General features: G+C 41.1%; 1 protein-coding gene across 3 annotated transcripts in view; it reads left to right on the top strand.

Annotated features, from left to right (window-relative positions):
* Nucleotides 1–219: 219 nt before the first annotated feature.
* The window catches only part of APPL2 (adaptor protein, phosphotyrosine interacting with PH domain and leucine zipper 2), a 36780-nt gene continuing 14448 nt past the window's right edge, over nucleotides 220–22551 (top strand). Inside the window, exons 1-7 of one of the 3 annotated variants that reach the window (XM_069807416.1) lie at nucleotides 220–462; nucleotides 5417–5515; nucleotides 16654–16713; nucleotides 17190–17261; nucleotides 19177–19264; nucleotides 21380–21421; nucleotides 21541–21599. In XM_069807416.1, coding sequence (XP_069663517.1) covers nucleotides 409–462; nucleotides 5417–5515; nucleotides 16654–16713; nucleotides 17190–17261; nucleotides 19177–19264; nucleotides 21380–21421; nucleotides 21541–21599 — 474 coding nt within the window. In that variant the 5' untranslated portion in view covers nucleotides 220–408. Of the gene's footprint in view, nucleotides 463–1438; nucleotides 1475–5416; nucleotides 5516–16653; nucleotides 16714–17189; nucleotides 17262–19176; nucleotides 19265–21379; nucleotides 21422–21540; nucleotides 21600–22551 lie in introns of those variants that run through there. The other 2 variants (XM_069807418.1, XM_069807417.1) reach the window with 2 other exon arrangements.

Raw genomic sequence — 22551 nt, forward strand, 5'->3', positions numbered from 1 at the left:
GACGGAGCCAAGATGCGGGAGGCCATTCCAGCCCCTGCTGCCTGCAGCCGGGGACGGGGTGCCCTCCATCCCCACGGGCGAGGCCGCCGCGGCGCCGGCCAGGCCCGAGGAGTTAATGGCGGCAGGAAGCCCCCCCCCTCCCCGCCTGCCGCGCTCCCTCCTGCCGCCGGCCCTCCCCGTGACTCGCTTCCTCCGGCGGACGGGAACTGGGAGGAGTGAGCGGCCGCGGGCTGCCGCCCCCCCCCCCGCCAGCGGACCCAGCCGGCCGCCGTGCCCCGCTGCCCGCGCAGAGCCGCGGCCGCCCCCGCGGGGCGGGACGACGGCCGAGCCCCGCCGCCGGGGCGTGCCAGCGGGCGTCCGCCGCCGCGCAGCCCAGCTCCCTGCGCCCAGCCGCGCCGCCGCGCCAACATGCCCGCCGTCGACAAACTCCTCCTGGAAGAGGCTTTGCAGGACAGCCCGCAGGTTAGCGGCCCGCTGCCAGGGGCGAAGCCGGGGCGGGGGGCGCAGCCGTGCCGCGGCCGCTTGCCCCGGGGAGAGCCCGGTCGCCCCGCCGGTGTGACGCACCTGAGGTGGCGGCGGTGCCGCTGGGCAGCTCGCTGGGTCCGGCCGGGGCGGTGGGTTGACACCTCGGGAGGGCCGGGGAGCAGCCGTCCCGCCGCCGGGAGAGGGGTGTCAGCGGGCGGTGCGGGAGGGCAAGGCAGCAGGGCGGGCTCCCGACGGGCGGAGAAGCGGGTCAGGGTGACTTCGGCTGCCGGAGCCGTCGGGGAGCAAGGGATGCCGTGAAGCGGGTAAACGGCACCCGGGTGGCGTCGGGGAAAGGCTTTGGTCTCCCCGTGGGCATCTGTCAGGGAAAAACAGGCCGTGTCTGCTCCAGGGGGCCTCCGGGTAAGAGGGCTGCACCCCAGCGGGGTGTGAGGAGGCCGGGGCACAGCGCCCGTTCTCCTCGCCTTCCTCAGAGAAACCCCTCCTTTGGCTTTTTCCTCACGCTGTCCTGTCTTGGCGTGCGTAAGGGTTGCCCTGAAGAGGTGAGGTGTGTTGGGGAAGGACAGGTGGGCATGGCTCGGTGCCCTGGCTTCCCCCGAGGTCCCTGAGGGAAAGGGAGGCTCCTGCGCTGAGTCACCTGGCCCAGGTGACAAAAGTGGGCTGAAGGAATGTCACTGCCGCCGTCCCTGCTCCGGTGAGGAGTCCCAAGGGCTGTAGTTCAGATACAGGGGCTTCCTGTGAGGATAGATGAGGTGAGGTGGACCCGCTGAAGACGACCTCCTTCTGAAGGAGTCCAAGAAATGAGGACAGGCGGTTGCTGCCCTTTCCTTCCCAACTGGAGGCAGGGGAGGACGTTTCTCCCCTCACCCCGGCACTGTGCCCCATTGCTGGGAGCCGTGAGGCGATGCAGCTGCAGACGTGACCCCTGAGGAGCGTGGAAACCCCACAGCGAAGAACGTGCCATGTCGTGATGTTTTCAGGGGGCGGAAGGGTGTGAGGCCTCGAGAGCTGGGAAAGGGGGATGGAAGGAGGGGTGACTGGGTGGGAGAGAGAAGTAAGGGGAAGGGGAAAGCGTGGAAATTTCACAGAAGGGTGAGGAAGGTGCACTTGAGGACAAAGCGTGGTGCAGACAGAGATACAAAAGTAATTGGTGAAGCTGGGAAAGAAGAAGGGAGGGCAAGGTAGATAAGCATGGATCCTGCTCCCAGGTAGCCCTGTGTTATAATCCTAACTCATCTGCTGATGGATCAGGAGGAGGAATGAGTAGGTAAGCTGTGGAGCAGATTGGTGAAAGGTTTTATGGAGTCTGCCATGAGACATTTTGAAGGAAAGCTTGGACATGCACCTGTCAGGACTTAATGAGTCTTGGGGCTTATCTTGATCACCTCTTCTTAGGCCATTTTTCTGTGATTCCGTGAAATCCCATCCTAGTAAGAAAGATTTTCATCATCTGTTTGATGTGGCGTATATGGAATCTCCATCCTTGGAGATTTTCAAAACTCGATGGGAAGAAGTGTTGAGTAACCTGATGTAATGTCAGTCAGCCCTGCTTTGAATAGGAGTTTCGACAAAGTGACCTGCAGAGTTCCTTGCCAACCTGAACTGTTCTGTATTTCAGAGTTTACCAAAATGTGCTAGATTTATTACGAGCAGTTATTAACATTTTTAACCTCCCTGCTGCACTCTGGAGCTGAAGAACTTGACACGCAGGATAAGTGAACTCATTTACCTTTTCAGTCAACACTTCCTTCAATGATTAAAAATGTACACTGACTGAAAGCACCTGAACAATGCACTGAATTGAATTTGGAGGTCTTCATCTTTCTTCTGACCTGAAATGAAGGCTGTTAGCATCTTCTTTGCAATTACTGGAAATACCAGGCTGTGCATAAACCCAAGTATTTGCAGGATGTTTTGGCTTGATTTGGTCATTGCTTTTTGTTCAAGTCCTACAACTTTGGGAGGGAGGGGCATTGTTTAATTTTTATAATGGCCCAGCATTGCTAAAATCTGTTTTTTCATGCAAGGAAACAGGGGTTTGTTATTTTTTTCAGTCTTTTATATTTTTATTACTCTCTTTGTGGAGAGAGCTTTAGATTCACAGTGCAACAGAGTCCCTCTGTGAGCTGGGTGCTACAAAATCAAAGCAAAAAGGCAGTCTCTGTCCCACAGAACTTATAGCATAGCAGCTTATAGGATCATTTACTTCTGTGTAAAGTGACCTGATTCTCCTCTACACTGTGCAGTCACTTACAGCAATGCAAAGGGATGTTAAAATGAGGATATTACCTCACTTTTTATAAACTGTGTGAAGTATGTAAATTATATGCAAGACAGAAGAGAATTAGGCCAAAGTTATTTCTTCATCAGTTTTCTGAAGCTTGATTTCTCTCTCCCCAACCATATAGTACTTTTGTCTTGATTTGTCTCCCAAGCACTGGCTGAAAAAGGCCATAAGAATTGTCTTAATTTTGAAGTGTTTGGCCACGAAATAGGAGAGAAATTTATGTGAACAGTCATGCTAAAACCAAGGGAAATACATGAAAGTAGAAATTCTTTTCCTATGTTTCCAGAAGCCAAGATAATGGTGCTATTAATGAGGCCTTGTAAATGTTAGCTTAATATTTGGATTACTGGTTTATTTCAGCAGCATTAGCTGCTATTCCAGAATTTGTCAAAACAGCAACAACAAAAATACACACATGCTGGTATTTTGTTGCAGATTTAAAATGGTGTTCTTAAATATACAAGTTTCCAAGAATAACTTCCAAACTGCTTGAATCATTTATTGTTTTTATTATTTTTGAAGAATGTGCTAATAACTGAGGCCAAGACTTTCAGAAATTATTTCCCAGAGCAGTTCTACGTCAACCCATATTTAGACATCTGAAAAACTGAACCTGCAAAAATTCAGTAAGATTTAGGAATGTAGCTGACATTCCTGTGTTTGGAAACCTTTTCCAGCATGCAGAAATGTGTGATTTGTAGCCTATTTCAGGCAATTTCTTTATAGCTTTTTACTCTTGGCTTGAGATTTGTCTTGATAAATGTTGTGTCAGGTTTTATCATTTTTGCCTTTCCTAGATTTATTTTTTAACCATCTTTATACCATGTGCATTTCATGTGCTGTTGTAACACAAAATAAGGAAGGTGAGCACTGTATAGATAGAAGATAGTTTGTTGACATTAGTTTTGCTTGCTTTAATGCATCATTGGAGATAAAACATTTAAAATGAGATATTTTTGAAGAGCAATATGTTTTCAATTACTGGAATAATAGCTTAGTGTGGCAAACTCTCAAAATTATGCCACTGTCCTTGTAGGGAAGTTCTGCACAAAGGTCCTTTATAAGTTTGGGTTCTTGGTATTCATTTCATTGACTTGGCCTTCTTTCCATTCTTTGGTTTTTATGTTCTCTTTATTTGAAAACAGTACTTTGTATTACATATCTCCTTACATGCTGAGATCTCTAACTAGTTTCCCAAATGCATTGACTGCCAGTGTCTCTAAGCTAGGAAGTATTGTAGCAGTTTAGCATGTTAGCAGACTGAAATGTTGAGAGCTTTAGAGCTATTCAAAGTATGGAAGTACTCCCGTGCAATGTCTAGAACAGAACCCAAGTACTGACTCCCAAGTCATGTACTTTAACTGCTGAGCAATGCTTATTTCTGGCTTAGATACTTCTCGCCAGAGATGAAATGATAGTTAATCTTAGGCCAGGGTTCTTGAAGGATGCTGATTTTGAGTTTTTCAGGACAAACATAAAGTCTGGGCAGTTTTGCAGAGAAGAATAAACGCCTTGGGGAAGTACATGTGCCTACTGTTAAAGTAGTGGAGTAACTTAAAACTATCTTAAATCTTTGAAATAAATTTTCCAGATTTGAACATGGATACTTAAGGTACATTAGAGATTCCTGTAGGAGGACAGATAAAATGCTTGCTCTGTTGCAGGACTGACGTGATTATGAAAGTACTTGAGTTCTTGCGTGCCCCTCATGTAAGCAGATGAAACTAATTAATGTCATATAAATTAGCTGTACAGATGGAAAGACATTACCAGTTAGCATCAAATGGATTGGATTTACCAAAGTTAAGACTAAGGATGGGTCATGACTTTGTTAAAGGGACAGCCTTCTCTCTTTCATTATTGTCGTGATCTAGCAAATTCTGGAGCTCTGCATTATTCCAAGATATCTTTGTTTCCCATCTCAGGAGCTGTGTCAGCAACATAATTCTTTGCTCCTGTTGATTCCACCGAAACAAACCAAGGGAATTCATGTCTTTAAGATAACACAAGTCATTATGCTCTTTTTTCCCCATTTTCTGACAAGGATGAGCTAGCAGAATGGAGAAAGTACGGGGTATCTCTGAGTGGGTGTATGCTTCTCTGCCTGTTGTTGTAGATGAACACTCAGTTGTTTGGTCCAATTACGTCAGCTAGCTTTGGCAGTGGCCCTTTAAAAGTTGCTCAAGACAGTTGAGAGTGAATAATACTCTGTAAATTATCTCATGGAAAGGGGTGCTTTTAATGCAGTCTGACATTAGAGAAGTGAGCAAGCAGTGGTGTTTGACCCAGAGTCCTTAACGTGGTTTGGATTACTGTAGTCATCAGCAGGCAGATATTCAGGATTTTTTACATTCCTGATTATCTTGGGAGGAATGTCTATTAGTTAGAGCAAGAGACTGGGAGTCAGGATTTGGCCATAGCATTTTATCACTTCGCTTCCTTATGCCTCAGCTTACCTATTCGTAATAGAAGGACTAATTTCTATATGTTTTGAGATTCTGAATAAACAGAATCATGCAAAGTTAAAGGCTTATTATTTCTGATTGATTTGTATTTTTTGCTACCATCTATTTACAGTCATTTATGGTTCTTTGTAATATTTTCACTCAGGACTAAAACCATTTGCTTTTTTTTCTTCTGTTGAAGACTCGGTCTTTGCTCAGCGTATTTGAAGAAGATGCAGGAACCCTTACTGAATATACAAACCAGTTGCTTCAGGCAATGCAACGAGTCTATGGTGCTCAGGTAATTTTTCATTTGTGTTTCTTTTGTTCGATGTGGAGTAGAAGATAAATTGCTATTATGATGCTGTTATTTACATTAAAGTTGTCTGCACCTCTTGTGGTTTAAGAGGAGTTGTGGGTGTTTTCCATCTGATATCTCAGCCCCTTCCTGCCTTGATGTTCAGAAAAGTCATATGCATGAAAAAAATCTTATCTGCTTTGTCTGTCTCCAAACAATTAATGAAAGAAAAATTGTGGTATATCCTTACCTTATGGTACATTGGAAGGCCAGCCTTGACAAAATTGCTTGCCTAAACATAGACACAATACACAGATAAGTATTCACACTGACTTTAGGCATCTGACTTAGGTGCTGTGACTCACCGTTTGGAAGGAACTGTCTATGTCCATTGATTACAGAGAGAATGTACACTTTTGAGTCATACTGAAATTGAGTACCTAAAGTAGTCAGTGTGAAACATATGAGAGCAGGAGCAGAAAAAAATAACACTTTCTGAAGTGCTTACATGACCTAGATGACTAAATCCCTTTGACAGTAAAACTTGTAAATCATATCCAGTGCTTTGGAAAATATTACTGTAAATCTGAGTGATTTTCAGTGAAGCTAGGATTCCCATGTGCATAAAACTAGATATTTCAAAATACCATATCTAGGTCTTTAAAGACATACGCAGTGTCTTGTGGAACTTTTGCAAGTATTTATGTAGGTTAGATACCCGAGTCCCTTAGAAACAACAGCTTTCCTATTCTTAGACCAGTAGATCAGAGGACACAGGGAGATGAGGAGAATGGGGGTATTTTGAATTTACTGGAAGACTGAATGTCTGATTTTTATCAGGAATCACTTCAGGTATAAAACTAGTGTACGTGTATGTCCATTTGGCAGGATTGCTCTTTTGGGGGACTGATAGCATGACTTGGAAGAGATATCTGCCCAGGATTTAGCTACCTATACCTGGAAGATCCAGCTTGGGAGAGCTTCAAAGTCTTCATGTCCTGGATCCTGTGCAAATGTAGAGCAATCAGAGGCTTACAGCACAGCTTAGATACTTAGAAAACAATACAGCGCTGTCATGGTTTAACCCCAGCCAGTAACTAAGCACCACGCAGCCACTCAGTCACTCTCCCCCACTCAGTGGGACAGGGGAGAGAATTGGGGAAAAAACAAGTAAAACTCCTGGGCTGAGATAAGAACAGTTTAATAGAACAGAAAGGAAGAAACTAATACAGATAATGATAACAATAATAAAATGACAGTAATAATAAAAAGGATTGGCATATACAAAACAAGTGATGCACTATGCAATAGCTCACCACTTGCTCACTGATGCCCAGTTAGTTCCTGAGCAGTGATGCCCCCAGGCCAACTCCCCCCAGTTTATATACTGGGCATGATGTCCCATGGTATGGAATACCCCTTTGGCCAGTCTGGGTCAGCTGTCCTGGCTGTGTCCCCTCCCAACTCCTTGTGCCCCTCCAGCCTTCTTGCTGGCTGGGCATGAGAAGCTGAAAACTCCTTGACTTAGTCTAAACACTACTTGGCAACAACTGAAAACATCAGTGTGTTATCAACATTCTTCTGGTAGTGAACCCAAAACATAACACTATACCAGCTACTAGAAAGAAAATTAACTCTATCCCAGCCAAAACCAGGACAAGCGTGTAGCCAAGGGCTGGAGAGGTGACATGAAATCAGCACTGAAAGTCATTGATGGGCATTTTGGTAGAGCCACGCTTTAAGAGTAACAAGAGTGTGGGCATGTTGGATGGTAGAAGTCTGAGACCAAAGAGCAGGTAGGATTGAAATGGATGAAAGAAGGAAAGGGGAGGATAAATGCGGTTTGATTATGAAGTGTCCAGCTTGTGGATAACGTTGCTTTCCCCTGCTGATGCTTTTTAGGATGGCATTTTAGGAAGTGGTTACTCTGGCCTGTGATTCATGAAAAAATTCTTGGTCTGCTTTGGTTTGCCTCTTCCTTTTCATCTTGGTTTTTAGCCTTCTCCATTTCTGTTGCCCCACAGTTATGACATTTCCTCTTTCTTTTCACTGCTTCAGCACATTTACCCATCTGTACCTTGCAGTAGTACTGAATCTACTTCATTTTCCCAGCACTTCTTGGCCACTTTCTTCCTGCACACTTCCTGCTTTAATTTGATCTGAATATTCAGTCACTTGTGAATATTGGATGTGTTCCTTGCAATACCTCGTCAGAGTTTCATGCCATTTTGAGATGGGAGGCACATAGCAGTTGTTCAAAGTCAAGCTTTGTAAGGATGTGGAGGAAAGCACACTACACTATGACTGACTTAGGAAAATTCAGGTTTAGTGGCCAGTGTTGGCGACTTTACCAAAGACACTGGCTCAGCGTTTAGTGTACTTAGTGTTGCCGCTTCTGCTATTTAATTCCTTGAGAATCACTATGTGTTGTGACTTCAGTTTGGGGTTGTGTTCTCAGAATCCAGTAGTGGCAAAAAAATGGCATTGCAGTAACAACAAAGCATATATAGGTCATATTAATTATGTAAGTGGAAGAGAAAACTGAAACGTTTTGTGTGGGTTTTTTTCCTATATATGCTTTAAAAAGTATTGATATTTTTGGATGAGATCTAAAAGAATACACCAAAGTTGGGGCAGTATTATGATTTTTTCTTTTATTTAAAAATTAATGGAAATATTTAATTCAGTCATATATGGTGCTTAATTCCCAAGAGAATGGTGGTGTTGTATAGGCTAACATTGATTTCTGACTAATTTTATTGAGCTTTGCAAATATCAAGATATCCTTTCCAGGAGCCGTTTCTGATTATTTCAAAGTAAGACACACTTTCTGACTGAATTCACCCTCAATTTTTGAGAGGCACAGGCCTTATTACAAAATTTTATGATTGCAGTTGCTGTAGAAGGAGAAGTGTAATGCTGAATTGCGCAATAAACATAAATGGACAGTTAAGAAAAAAACCTATGTGTAATATTTCTTTGCCGCCTAATCACAAGAGAAAATCAACTTTTGCTGATGTGTTGTTAGGAGACACATTGTCTGGGCCTCAATAGCAGCGTATTAGGAACTGCTACCAACCCTTTTCATTTCGAGAGGGAATGAGATTTAGTAGAGAGACTGTAGAAGTTGAGAGCATTGAGAAGCCAGGTTCTGAATTTGCCTTTTTATTTTCCTGACTTAAATTTTGTCTTTGCAAAGTCATTGTCATCCCCTGCTCTAATTTCCTTATCTGTAAAATAGGAATTAGTTACTGACCTACTTTGAAGCAGTGACCATAAAAATGGCTGGAATCAGTGTCATGGCTGTCAGACAAAACAGCAGTGGGTTGTACCAGTCCACAGTATTGAAAAATCAGGGTTTATGCCACCTCAAAACAGTTATGACAGTTTAAAAAATGTTAATCGTGTTTTCTTTCTAACTAAATTCTGAACTCTTAAAATTTCTCAGATGTCTCAACCATACTTTCAAGATTTTCTGGAGTAGTTTACTAGAAGTTTGTGATGAAAACTTAGATTTCCATGTAATTCAAACCACTGTAGTTTGTGATCAAGTAACAATAGTTGATGGTTCCGAATGGATGCAGTGCAAAGTCTCAGGGGAGTAGCAATTAGTACCAACTGCATGCTGTTAATTATCCATGTGGATATATGCATATATGTGTCCCAAAACACTGCTTTGTGTGCAGAGCAGCAGTAAGTTTCTAGATTGACAGCTCAAGCTGCTCTAAATAGTTGGATCAGTGCATTTGAAAGGAGTGCAAGAGCAATGTTTGCCCAGAGCTTTTTGAAACACTTAGGAAAGTAAGAATTTTTTGAACATTCCTTTTTTTTTTGCCCTTTTTTAAGATACAGGTTTCTGCTAGGTGCTGGAGACCTAACTTTTCAGACTTACATGTATATATTTAAGCAGGACTTCATTTTGCATGCCTTTAACTTTTCTACTGACAGTAGGGCAATTGTTGGGATGGGTGCATTCATTGGGATGGGATTCAGTAAATGATGTAGATGGACCTTTGAAATGACTTGAAATTGCTTTTGTCCCAAGAGTGGAAGGAGGGATCTGCAGCATCCTATCGCAGGGCGTAGCAGTGGATATGCTGCCTAGGCACCTGGAGCCACTTGATGTGGAAGGGCCAATAACACTAGGCTGCAGCTGGGTGATGTATTGCTAGCAGATTGCCTTTGGGTGCAAGGGCCTCAATGCGTGACAAGCCCCTGGTTGCTGTGCAGGATCAGGACAGTGCTCTCTCCTCTTTGAGCACCCACACCAGATGTGATGGGATCATGACTCTATTTTGCAAATGGAATTTTTAGTGAAAAAGGGACTGCGATACTACAAGGCAGATGCAGTGTATGATGCCGTGATTAAGCAGGAGTCACAGGAACAAAATGTATGAGCTGTGCTCAAGGAGTGAGTTTTGGTTGATCTGGCAAGCCCATGTGTGTAAATATAGTTAAGCATTTTTATGTCTTCATCAAGTAAACCACGTCCACGTGAGTACATATTGTACTTCCTGCTGTAGTTCTCCCATCTGTGCTGTGGTACCCTGAAGTGTACGCTGAAGTAGTTATCATGTTAGTGGTCTTACAGAGGAAATCTTCCTTACAGAGTTTATTCCTGTAGTTCTTCCTCCTTGCAAGCAAGCCCTGACGCTGCATATGGAATTACTGCTGTCTGATTTCTGAGAATGTTGTGTTCATCGTTCTAGACATTTTATTACTTGAGCAATATGTAGTGCAGCAAGCAGGGATCGTTAGAAAACTTCATTTACTTAAGTTGCATGCTGAGGCTCTTGCAATGGTGTATGAGCAGAGTGTGCCCAGTTTACATTCCTGACTTCCCACTGCCATAGTAAATTATTTTCAGAGCTTTACTATCATCTCTAGTTCTTCATCATATTATAGAAATGGCTCAGCTGGGATCTTCACTTGAAACAAAATGCCATTTAGAAACTCAGTAGACTGTTGTGTGTCTACTGTCTATTAGAAGGGATAAACAGTTAAGCAGGTTAGAGGAAAGTAAGATGTGGTGTTTTGTCATTGGAAAGAGGTTTCATCTCATTATTCCTGACAAATCTGTCTAGATATTAAGAGCAGTGATGACAGAAGATGAATAAAAATAAACCCATGTTGCCTTTATCAATATATCCAGAGAGAGAACAGCATGGAAATTGTGAAGTGTAATTCTGTTCAGCATCTGTGTCTCTGTGAGCAGTTATCTTGTGATTCCAGAGTCACACAGGCAAAGCAGCAACAATCTCTGGGGCTCTACTGCCTTTTTATGTCCAGACTCCTAAGGAAACTCTTGACAATTACGGAATAGTCTTGGGTTATATGTACCACATTACCTGGGTATCAGGATAACTTGTATCTGTCCAGGTCTATTTTACGTGGTGCTTTATACCAGTGTTATTTCTCTCCCCGAATTCATGATACCTCATGTCTGCATTTTTCAACAGTGCTGCTTGTTTCATCTTCCTGTGTATTGACTTCACTAGGCTATATGTAACTCAGTAGATAAGTGTCAAGCTCTCTAGGGCATGCATGGATTTTCATATTTATTATGTTGCAGAGCTAACCCCAGGTGTTAAGAATTCTTAAATTAGTTCTTGCTAAACTAACAAGTAAGCACTGATACAGTTTTTTTTAATTGCTTTCTTTTCATGTCTGAGGGAACAACTGTGTTGCCTTTTCAAATGATAAGACTTTTTTTTCCCAAAACATTTTGAAACAATAAAGTTTAAGTTAACATTTTGTAAACTTTCAGTTCCATATAGAGAAGCTTCAAGAGAGCAGATAGGACAGATAGATAGGACAAACTGTCTTAGTTTAGCCCTAGGAAAAGATTTTTATAAAGTTCACTAACACCAGTTCTCATAGATAAGGTAATGGAAGAGATGTCTTGAATCAAGCATTAATCTACCAGAAATGAAAAAACAACAGCTGCAGTAAATTACAGTCAGCACTGACTTCTGTGAAATACCGTATATATTATTGTTCCATATTCAAAGTTTGCATCATATACCTCTGTGCTTCCTGAGGCGTATTCACCATATGTTGCCAACAGAGGTAAGCAGTGCATTATCACCTGAGAACTAATGTATTTACAAACCCATGGGAGTTTGGTTTTAATACTGCCTATGAAGTTGGAGTTGTCTCCGTGCCTGGAAGCAAGTTAACATTGTGCTAAGCAGGATCTAGAGATTTGAGTACTACAAGGAGGCATAAATGTATGGATGCCTTGCTGATAGTAATTGTTTTGCAAAAAACTGAAGAGATTCTTTCCCTATTGAACTAGCCATCCTACTATAGCTGCTTTTGCTGTTTTACAGCAGAGTTTTGACTAGTGCCTTCCCTTTCTTGAAGCTATTAGATGATCCTTTGCTGAACGGTTCACATTTGTGAGGACTGAATGCCATGCTGTGAATCAGCGGCAGGGCAAGCCATATGTGAGCCTGATCTTGTAAAGTGCTGGGCAGCCTGAGCACTCTGGTGAGGCTTAGCTTCTCTTACCCTTGGGTTCATGTTTCCAAGCTATTTAATATGCAAACCTAAGCCTGTAGGACTGTAACATTTACTAGATTGCTGGAGAACTCTGTTTTGTAGGAGGGTGACATGCATATGTAGACAGAGCTGCGTAAAACTGTTGTATCAAGACCTGGTTCTTTCTGTGCTGTGCCTAGTTTTGAAAGTAAATGTCTTCCCTAGTTCTGAAAAGATGAGAAGGCTGCAACTGCCTCACGGACCTCCTTCAACCACCTACCTGTTGGGTTTTTTCTCATTTATCAGGCATTAAGCTTTCCTAGATGTAAGCCAAATTTTATTATATGTCATTCTGCATGTACATGGTGAGTGAATAAATTACCTTTACCGGTATCTTGCTTGTTTACAAGAAGAAGCCTTTGGCAGTTCTGTGTGCTGGTTACTTGCAGAGTTTTAAAAATGCCAGCTTTAGCTGGAGTAGGAAAGTAGCTTTGCAGAAAGCTTCATTATATTGGGATTGGAATTGGACATGCTGGAATAGCTCTCTGTCTTTAGAAGTTAATTTATAGCTCAGCTTAATCCTTTACATGCCCTCAAATCTGGAGTCTGTTAGACCACTGTCTATAGAATTATCTTCTGACTTCAGTGTATTAGCCCTCAGAGTTTATTTTGGAAAAATACAAAAAGAGACCCTAAAAAGGAATGGACTGTGTCACTATTAAATTGTTAGTGGCATGGAGATTTTATTACAAACCGGTTACAGAAGAATCATACTCTCTTCTGATGATATGAACAGCTTGGTGAATCAAGGTGATGATGAAGAAGGTGGAATCAACCCAGAAAAATCACATGCCTTTGCTCTGGCACTGGATCAGAAAATAACAGTTGGACACTTTCTTGCTGACTTATTTGAAGGCAGGGTGAGGTACTGAATTAACTTGAGATTGGGTTTTTTCATTTCTGGTAGATTAATGCTACATTGAAGACACCACTTCCATTACCCTATCTATGTGAACTGGTGTTAGTGAACTTTATAAAAATCTTTTCCTAGGGCTAGCATGCTGTAGCATGCCAGCCAAGGTTAAAAAAGAAAAAAAAGACAGCACGTCTGTAATAATAACTGATTACTTGATACCTATTTGCACGCAGTAATTTCTTCTTTCCTTCTAGTATACTTTTTTACATTAATGCTGCAATGATGTTTTCCCTGCTAAGTAAAATCTTCTAATGAAAGTGAATGTATTTGCGAGGCCCATTACTGGTTAATTTTGCCTTAATTTAGAATACTTGCATTTCTGTTCAGGATTTTATTGGGTTTCTGCCTGATACATCATCTCATCAATAGCTCTCCCACTCCAGAAATGAATAATGAATCCTGAAATGTCAAAGTAATGTGTAAGAGATCTGAGCAGGCGGTCAGGATTGTATAGTAGTTTTTCTTTTCCTAGTATATACTGAATTTCAGTCACTTCAGGATAAAAGAAGTGAATGTTGCTGTATTCCATGGGAAAATGTTTTGAAAATAGATAAAACCTGTTAAAATAATTTGCCTGCATTTAGTGGATTTGTCAGTTGAAGCAATGCAAATAACTTTTAAGTCTTGAGACTGATTAGTACCAGGGGAGGGGAGGGAGAAGGCTGATTAGGAAGAAATGGGAGGAGGATTAAACCAAACTTTCCCAGATTAGTGTGCTTAGCAATGCAGTATTACCACTAGGTCAGCAGAGCACTTTGCCAGTTTCCTGTTCTTTATGCATTGTGGCTGTGTTTCAGTTTGCTAGCTTAATTTGATTTGTTTACAACTGTTGGGGGTGTGTGGTGTGGTGTGGGGGGTGGTGTGTGGGGGGGTGTGTTTGGTTGTTGTGGGGTTTTGGGGTTTTTTTCCTAGTGATATAATGAATGATTTTGTACCTCTAAAGGGAACAAAGTCACACAGAGGTTGGGAGGGAGGATGAAGGACCCAGGATTAACTCTTCCACATGGGTAGGGATTGAGTAACAAGTTTGTTTGTAGTGTTCTGATACAAAGAACTAAACCTATAAATGAAAAATGTGACCTGCTGGCATCAGTGGGATATCAGTGATGTGTGGAACTGTTGTCCCAAAATCCCAAAGTAAATTTTATGTCAGGCCCGTCCATCAATTTGTTCCGTACCTGGAGTAGCATGCCATGAATGTGTGCTTGGGGTCTATATGTGATTATTGTCACCTGATCATATACTTGATGAAATGTTGTTAACTTACAACCCTTTGAGACCCTCAGGGTTTATGTATTCCCCTATTATCCTGTCACATACTGGAGACTGCTCCTGGGGAGTGGCGATCACTGGAAGATGCTTCTTCCACACACCCCTTTGCATTGCCCATCCTCAAACTGTCCCACACAGATGAGTAATGATGCTCTTTGTTACTCTTTGGATATTGGGTGAGGAAATTGATGACCAGTCTTCAAAAACCAAACTGGTAGAAGCTTTGAGGATGGCTAACACAAAGGAATAGGATGCCTTTGGTGTCAGCCCATTATTCTGAAGCTTCTTTTAGTGTTAGCAAGTTTAAGCCAGAAGCATTTATCTTCCAAATTCAGAACAGACCACACAGTTGCAGACTTTGCAGGAATAAGTGAACCAAAACAAAAAGGGAAAAAGAGAGGAATGTTTCTAACACGCAGTTTATTTCAAAAAATTTCTCTCGCCCTGACCCAGCTGTACAACTGACAGATGGCATCACAGTTGCTGTGTGAGGACTTCATCTTCTTGCAGTTCTTACTCAGCTCTATCTTGAAGGTTCTGTTTATGAAAAAGATCGTAGGTCTGAGAACCTCTGCTTCTTTTTGTAATCTTAAATTCATCTTTGGACTCCACCCACATGCATTCAAACAAACAAACCCTTTAATGTCATCAGTCCACACAGAAGGAGTCTCATCCTTCCTGTCATTAAGTCATTGCTTGCTAGCTCCCACTTTGAAGGTGGCAAAGTCTCTCAGGTGTTCTTACAGCCTGGGGGCAGATAGTTAAGGCTCATTCCTATCCTTGCCTGAGCCCTTAACAAGGTTTGTTAATTTATTATAAAGCACAACATCCTTTTCCATTCACTGGCTTGGGAAATACTTAAATGCCAAGTATTTGTGTAAAGTTTTTTCATATTAAAAACTACACGGTCTGCATAACCAACCTGCAAATCTCACATGAATCCTTGGTGTTGTTACTGAGTGTAATGCTCATTACTAATTGGTCTGAGACAAGAAACAAGAATAATCCATCACTGTGAGATGAGAATAGTCATGGGGTGCACATGATCTGAGTTTGGACCCAGATTAACTCGGTTCTGAGCCCTTGTTTGTACCTTGGAAGGCCTCTGCTCTCCCATCTCCAGCTATCTGTGAGTATTATCATCATAGTGTTTTAAGTTGGTCAGAACTAGCTCACCCATCTTATTCTGGTCTATGTTCACATACAGCCGCTGTTACCTAGGCTGTGGCTATGTCTCTTTGTTCTTTCTGAGCACTTGGGCATACTTAAGACTCTGGCTAAGTGTTTGGGCCTTGCTGTCCATATTAACCTCCTTCCTGGCATGCCAAGGTGGTGCAGAAGCACCAGGCTGTAATGCAGTATGTCAGAGGTGGCATCAGGCCAAAGTAAAGGGCGTTTCAGAATCTCTGGCCCAGATAGTTAACTGTGCCATGCTCCGCATGCTCAGGATGACAAGGGAGAACAAGAGAGCACACAAACTCTGTCCCAGTTTTAATGGTTTTCTGTACCAGCCCCAGCATAAAGAGTGCTATTAAAGCAGTTCAGAGACTGCTCTGAGTTTTACAAACTCTCTATGGCCTTATGTATTTGGAGAGAGGAATAGATTATGTTAAGGTTTATAATGAAATTAAGCTAGTTTTCTGCATTACTGAGGAAGAGAGGGATCTGACAGGGGTTAAGACAGGTCCCAGTTCCCCCCTTCTCCTTTTTTCTTTTATTCCAGTTTTAAGTCATTGTTAACAAATCGGGAACAGAGGAGTTGATACACTTGTTAGGAATACATTGAGTAAAGACTGACATATCCAAATGCTTGTCTGTTTTTTTCCAGCTGTCAAGTAAAATTATACAACCTCCCTACAAGTCTTGCTTTGCTTAAGCACGTCTTAAGGATGTGTGTACCTTCATTGGCCAGTTTAGCCATGCGAATACAGAATTATGTGCTGTTTTGTACTCCTGTATCAACTTAAAGCACTGTAATTGCATCAGTGCCTTCCCTGGGCATGAATGCATTATATAAAGGCACATCTACTGTTTCTATTTATTGCTGTAGATTTGGGGGAAAGATGATTAACCAATATGAAGCATTCTTATGCTGGTATGACAGCTTATCTGTTTGAGGTTGTTCTAGTTTTGTTATTTTGGGGGGTGGGAGGGGAACCCCAACCCAAAACTAAACCCCAAATCCTACCTGTATTCAAAGTAGTTAAACAAACTGTGTGTTGATTAGGTCTGAAGTGTACCTGTTATTACTGCTTCTCTATGCCACTATTTTGGGACTGGTTGTTTGCATACAACTGAATGTTTGTGTAAGTAGTTGCAGATTCAGTCAAGGAGCTAGTAACAAAGTAGTAGTAACAGAAGAGCTAAAGACCTTTCATTATTTCTGTTAACATGTCAATTTTGTTTGTAGAATGAAATGTGTCTTGCCACGCAACAGCTTTCGAAGCAGCTCCTTGCCTATGAAAAGCAGGTATGTTCAACATATGCTTTTGATTTCTTTGTCAAGTCGTCTGTGTAAACAGTGTGGTTTCCAGAAGTGCTTAGGGCATTGGCTTTACTTGGTTTCATGTGAAGGCTGTTGTAAAACTCCCCAGCGTGTTCAAGGGAGTTAGGTCACTTCTGAGAATCTTTAAAAAAAAAAAAAAAAAAAAAGGTGCAACATATGAGTTGTTAAATTCATGAAGATGCAAACCAGTTTGTTCCTATTATACGACTATGACTTTAAAAGTAGTATAATAAGCATTAATTATATGTTGTCCAATACCCATTCATTTAAAACAAGAGGAGCAGGGTAAAAGAGTATATATTAATGAGTTACTGTTTTTCCATTTACTTTTATTGTTTATTGCATTTTGTAGGAGTATTCATTACCTTTGTAGTGAAACACGTTTTATTTTATACTCACCTTTATTGATTTACAGACCAAATGTGTGTTTCTATTTTCAGCATTTTGCCTTAGGTAAAGGAGATGAAGAAGTGATATCCACCCTTCATTACTTTTCAAAAGTTGTGGATGAGGTAATTTGAATTGCCAATATTCTATTTTTACAATATGGAATATCGGTAGTTTTTCTTTTTGTCTTTGTTCTTTTGATTCTGAGCCTTTCCACTGAAGGCTAGATTGTGCCTGGGTTTTAGAGAATCATTTATTGGGTGAAAAGAAGTATAGTAATCACCCCTTCATAATGGTTAGAGCTGTTTCTGTGGCTTCATCCCACATGCTGTCCGTAGAGCAAAGCTGAACATCCTAAACAAGGGAATTAGAAAAGAGAGTAAACCAGCCCATTTTTTAATTTAATTCCATTCAAAAATGACATTTACATTTTTAAGCTTAAAACACTGCAATTTGAGCCAAAACCTGCCAGGGATGAATGCAGGGCAGCCGTGAATTAGTAAAGTTGCAGTTTAGTTGCTGTGACATCACACAGAATTCAGAGATGTCTGAAGGAGGCTGCAGAAGTGCCTGCTGAAGGCAGGTTAGGTGCTACAGCTGTGTGCACTGAACACTTCTACTCTCTGTAGGTTGTTGCTGAATACTGAGTCTTTCTAAATGCTTTTGTTAGACCTGCCCATATAACATTTCAATATAATCTTAGTATCTAGGTCCTTATTGCTTAAGTATCATTTGTCACATCACTCTTTCTGTTGTGAGCAGGGCTGTGCCATCAGAAAAGTGTTGTTGTTCTTGTTAATCTACTTTCAACTTTTGTTAAGAAGGCAAAAGGCTGTATTGAGGTCTACTTTTTGGGAGAGGAGAGGAGATAGGAGGGTTGTGGGGCAAAAAATAAGTTAAAATTTTTAGAGCCTATGGATAACTCTAACAATACAATGAGAAGAATCCCAGAGGTTAACTTTTCCCTTAGGCTTCTCCCATTGCAGGTCTGCTCTTGGGGGATACTTGAAAGGAGCATTTATTGTCACAGTCTTGTACTTGTCTATGTAAACTACAAATAAATCAAAACAAGAACTTTCTTCTTCCCAGGTACAAAAGAACCATCCCATTTGGGAGCAGGAAGCTGAGAGCTTCTCTGTTCGGTTCTGTGGGTCATGTTTTCCCTCACAAGAACTTGCTCCATTCCTCAGCCTCCTTTTCTGTCTGTTAGCTACCCCCTGTACCTGTTTCTCAGTTGTCTGTTCTACAGGCGCTGAATTATCCTGGTTTAGTTTTGTATTGTCTAGTGGGAAATAGTGACTTCACCTTCACCTGCATATCCCCGCTTAGAGGCCTCCAGGATACCGTGCAAGTGGGCAGAATGTCATGTCAGCGTGTAAGCACTCAAGCAGTGTGATTGACAATTGTCCTACCTGAACCCATCTAATATTCTTAGCATGCCGCTGCTGACACGAAAGCCTTGCCTTTGTCCTAAACAGCGTCACACGAGTGCTTTAAAATACGTCTCTACATGCTGAATTTTAGAGAAACACTTAAAAAAACAGGAATGGGAAACTGCTCCAAAGGTAGAATATTTGAATGGGACCTTTTATTGTGTTTGCCCCCTGTTGTGATCGTGTCCTGGGTAACCCTCATAAATGGAAAGAGATTCTAGTCATGGTAGTGGGACTGTAACCCTGTGGTATAGAGACTAACAAAAACTGGTTACTAAAGGCTAATTACAGATTAAATCCTGTTGGCTTAAGCATTAGCATTAATGGTCAACTGAACTACCCTAATACGGTATGTGGGAACTGAAAAGTTCTTGGATCTGTGGAAAACAACAGGCAGGAATTAAGCGTTTAGGGGAAAATCCCCCTGTCTCACGTATCTTGAGATAATGTATTTTAAGCACTGAAGTATATTGAAGTACATAATACCCTTTTTTTGTCTGCTGGGCACAAATGGCAGGTGCGCTTCTTCAACAGCTGTAGAGTGCTGTTATTTTTAATTTTTTTATTTACGCTGTGTCTTACAGCATTCCTCCATTCTCTGTTTCAGCTCAATATTCTTCATTCTGAACTGGCAAAACAACTTGCAGATACAATGGTTCTACCAATAATACAATTTCGGGAAAAAGATCTCACAGGTAAATTTTAAGTTTTAATTTTCCTCATGTATTCCTTCTTGCTTATTTCATAATAAACTGAGACATAATGTTATGTAACAATTTGTTCTTTGATGATTCAGAGAAAAGTTTTTTTGTCGTTTTTTTTTTGCTACAGAATTTCATTGACAGGTGCTTGCGTTTACTCAGACTTAAATAGTACAAGTTCACCACATAACGTTTTATGCACCATATGGTGCAAGTTTGAAAATACACAGCTTTGTTCTTTGTTGGATCACTTTGCTTTTACACTAGTGTAATTTTACTGAAGTAATTGATGTTATAATGGCCTAAAGAAGGAAAATTTAGCAGTGAATCTGGCTTGCAAACAGTATTTATCCCACTTCAGAAGTTTGGGCTTGTTTGAAAAGCACAAGCAAGAATGCTTTTTCAACTTCAGAGTATAGGGTATTCCCTCCCTTTCAATGAATCAGTCCTCTTTAAATCCTTGCCATTCAGGGGTAGTTCAAAGTAACCTGATTGCACAAACTTGAGAATTCATTACTTAATCAGCAGAGCAATAATGCAAACATTTGGTGTCATTTCAAAAGAAAGAAGTTCATATTCAAGGTCAAGGACACTCTAACCTACTCATGCAACAGAAACATGAGTTTTTACTGCAGCTTTTTTTTTTTTTTTTTTAAAAAAGTCCACTTCTCAACTCACTAAGCTCAGTCCTGTTAATGTACTTTTTAAAGACATCATTTTGATGGGACACAAAACAACTACAGCAAAATAGTGACTAGTTAAGTAAAATAGTTCCTTATATCATAGCATCTCATTTGAAATTGTGAAGACGTCACTGGATGTCTTGTTTATAATATAATGTCAAATATAAAGCAGTATTTGAATGGTAAGATCTTGGTTCTATAAACACTTTCCCACCTCTTTAATGTGGCTTTAGTGATTGTGCTCCCATCTTTACGGATTCTGCAGTCTGGTTCATAAAAGAAGGCATAAAAGGAAAATGCAAGTGAAGCTTGCAACCAAAGCCTGAGCTGCTTCATGACAAAAAATGAAAGTTTCTTCAGCTTCCCTCGACGTCAAAATATTTTTTGTTCTATCCATTCATCCATCACAACATCCATTTTTCTCTGGCCCAGTCTGTAGAACAACATTTTTAGTAGAGGCCTGGCCACATTGAAATTTCATCATAGGATTAAATGAGGAAGATTAACTGTGTTCTTGTTTTTACTTTTGATCTTGTTACGTGTATGTATTGAATACTGTAGAAACCTCTAGGTACAAGTTAGTCACACCTGAGAAGACTTGCGGTCTTTCTACATTCAAGTCATGAGGAAGTGTTCTAGGGAGAAAAAGGTGGCATGAAGCTGATTAATGTGTAGGTTGTTACAAATAATCAGAGACCATGATGACATTGTACAATTTCCCCTTATTCTTTTCACAGTTGCATAATGTCTGTTTCTGTGAACGTGCATTCTCTGTAGCTTTTTGAGAAGGGTTTTGCCGGTTGCAGCATACATTGGTATGGACACTGAGAGTAGCTTGTACCCAACACTTGTGAAAGTTGAGTTGCCTGTTTACTTTCTCTTCCTTCTACCTGCATCAGACACTCATGGCCAGTGTTTGTTTTGTAAGCATCATAGCCAGCAGTCAGATGTGTTAGATACATATTTCTTTTCACAGAGGAACTTTGCAAAAAATGTTCCACGTTGATGAAGACTCATGTACAGGAAAGGGGCTTAGTTCATATGTCTCTGGGACTTAGATATCACATAAGCATTGTCAGGAAATTGTTCAGAACTGCCTATCTTTTATGATAGTGGTGGGCCTTTTGTCATAACAAGCATACTTAAATGGTGCTTCTTTAGGTAAATTACACTGGCAGATAAGGAATCTTCTTCATAGTGATAACTTGCTCAATTAAGTAAACTCGCTCAACTCTTAATTTGCTATCTGCCTGTTCATTTCTCTAGCAGTTGATCTGGTTTATCATTTTCAAGACAGGCACAACTTATGCATCTCTGCTTTGAAAGGATTGGAGTGACTTAGGCATTAAATGTGCCATGAATGGTCTCAGTTGAACAAAGTGTTTACAGCTGTTTTTACTTTGAATATTTAATTTCTCTTTTCCAGAAGTAAGCACGTTGAAGGATCTTTTTGGCCTGGCTAGCAATGGTATGTTTCCGTGTTTTGTTTGTTTCTAATGGTATGCACCTATTATATCACAGAAGACATTTTTAATCTACGCACACACACATCACATTTCTAAAAAAAATAATATTCCTTGTCTACAGAACATGACGTGTCCATGGCAAAGTATAGCAGGTTACCGAAAAGGAAAGAAAATGAAAAGGTAACAAACGTGAAAGGGAAAAGGAAAAGTTTTCATCAGCTGTTCTGTCTGCATCATTGTTCACTTATGAACTTTGGAGAGTTCATCAGTTAAATTCACAGTAGCTCAAGAGTACTTGTGATTTCGTTTCCAAGCAGACACAAAGCTTTTAAACATCAATTCAGCAAAGTTATACCTGTTTTCTCCAAGTTAGGCAAGTGATCAAGTATTGTGCTGAACTAGAGCCCTTCAGATCCAGGGGAGCTCTTCACACAGTGGCAATCCAAAAGGCTATAAATAGATTTGTATAGGCCTACTGTTGTACAGCTGATGTGATGATGCTGTATCACTGGGTACAATTCATTGTGAACTGTCATGAAGCCTTGTGTCTGCTGTTTATAAAGCATTCCATTTTTTCGCATCTACCTTCCTGCTAAGTTTCTCTGTATGGATTGTCATTCCACTTACAGTACACATAACTCTGGTGGGATTGTTTTACGTTTCTTCTTTGCTCACTGGACCACTATTCCAGAATATATCCCTGTATGCCAAAAAGCGTGTGATTGGCCCTATTCTAAGAGCGCATCAGTTCTACAGGATGGTCCTTTAAAGGAAATGCATTACAGAACAGAATGTGATATAGCATATTGTGAATTATTCATCTCTGAATTCTGCGCTTGCAGGCTTGCGTTGTGATCTCAGCTGCTAATAAATTCCTTGCACTGAGAGCAGATCCAGAATTTTAGTTGTGGTAGTTACGTAGTTTATAGTCACAGGGGCCTCCCAAATGCTTAAGTATCTTGACAGAGAAGGGCTTGAAGTACTTGCTTTGGATTTTGGATTTGCTTTCTTAGTTTTTCATCCTTCATTTTAATGTGGAGAAGTTCTGTAATGAGAGTTGTTTAAAGATAACTTGAAAATAATCAGTAAATAAATCCATATGCACAGTAACACTTTGTCAACCTCTTTATCA

The sequence above is a fragment of the Haliaeetus albicilla genome, chromosome 19, assembly GCF_947461875.1.
Source record: "Haliaeetus albicilla chromosome 19, bHalAlb1.1, whole genome shotgun sequence".
NCBI classification, from domain to species: Eukaryota; Metazoa; Chordata; class Aves; order Accipitriformes; family Accipitridae; genus Haliaeetus; species Haliaeetus albicilla.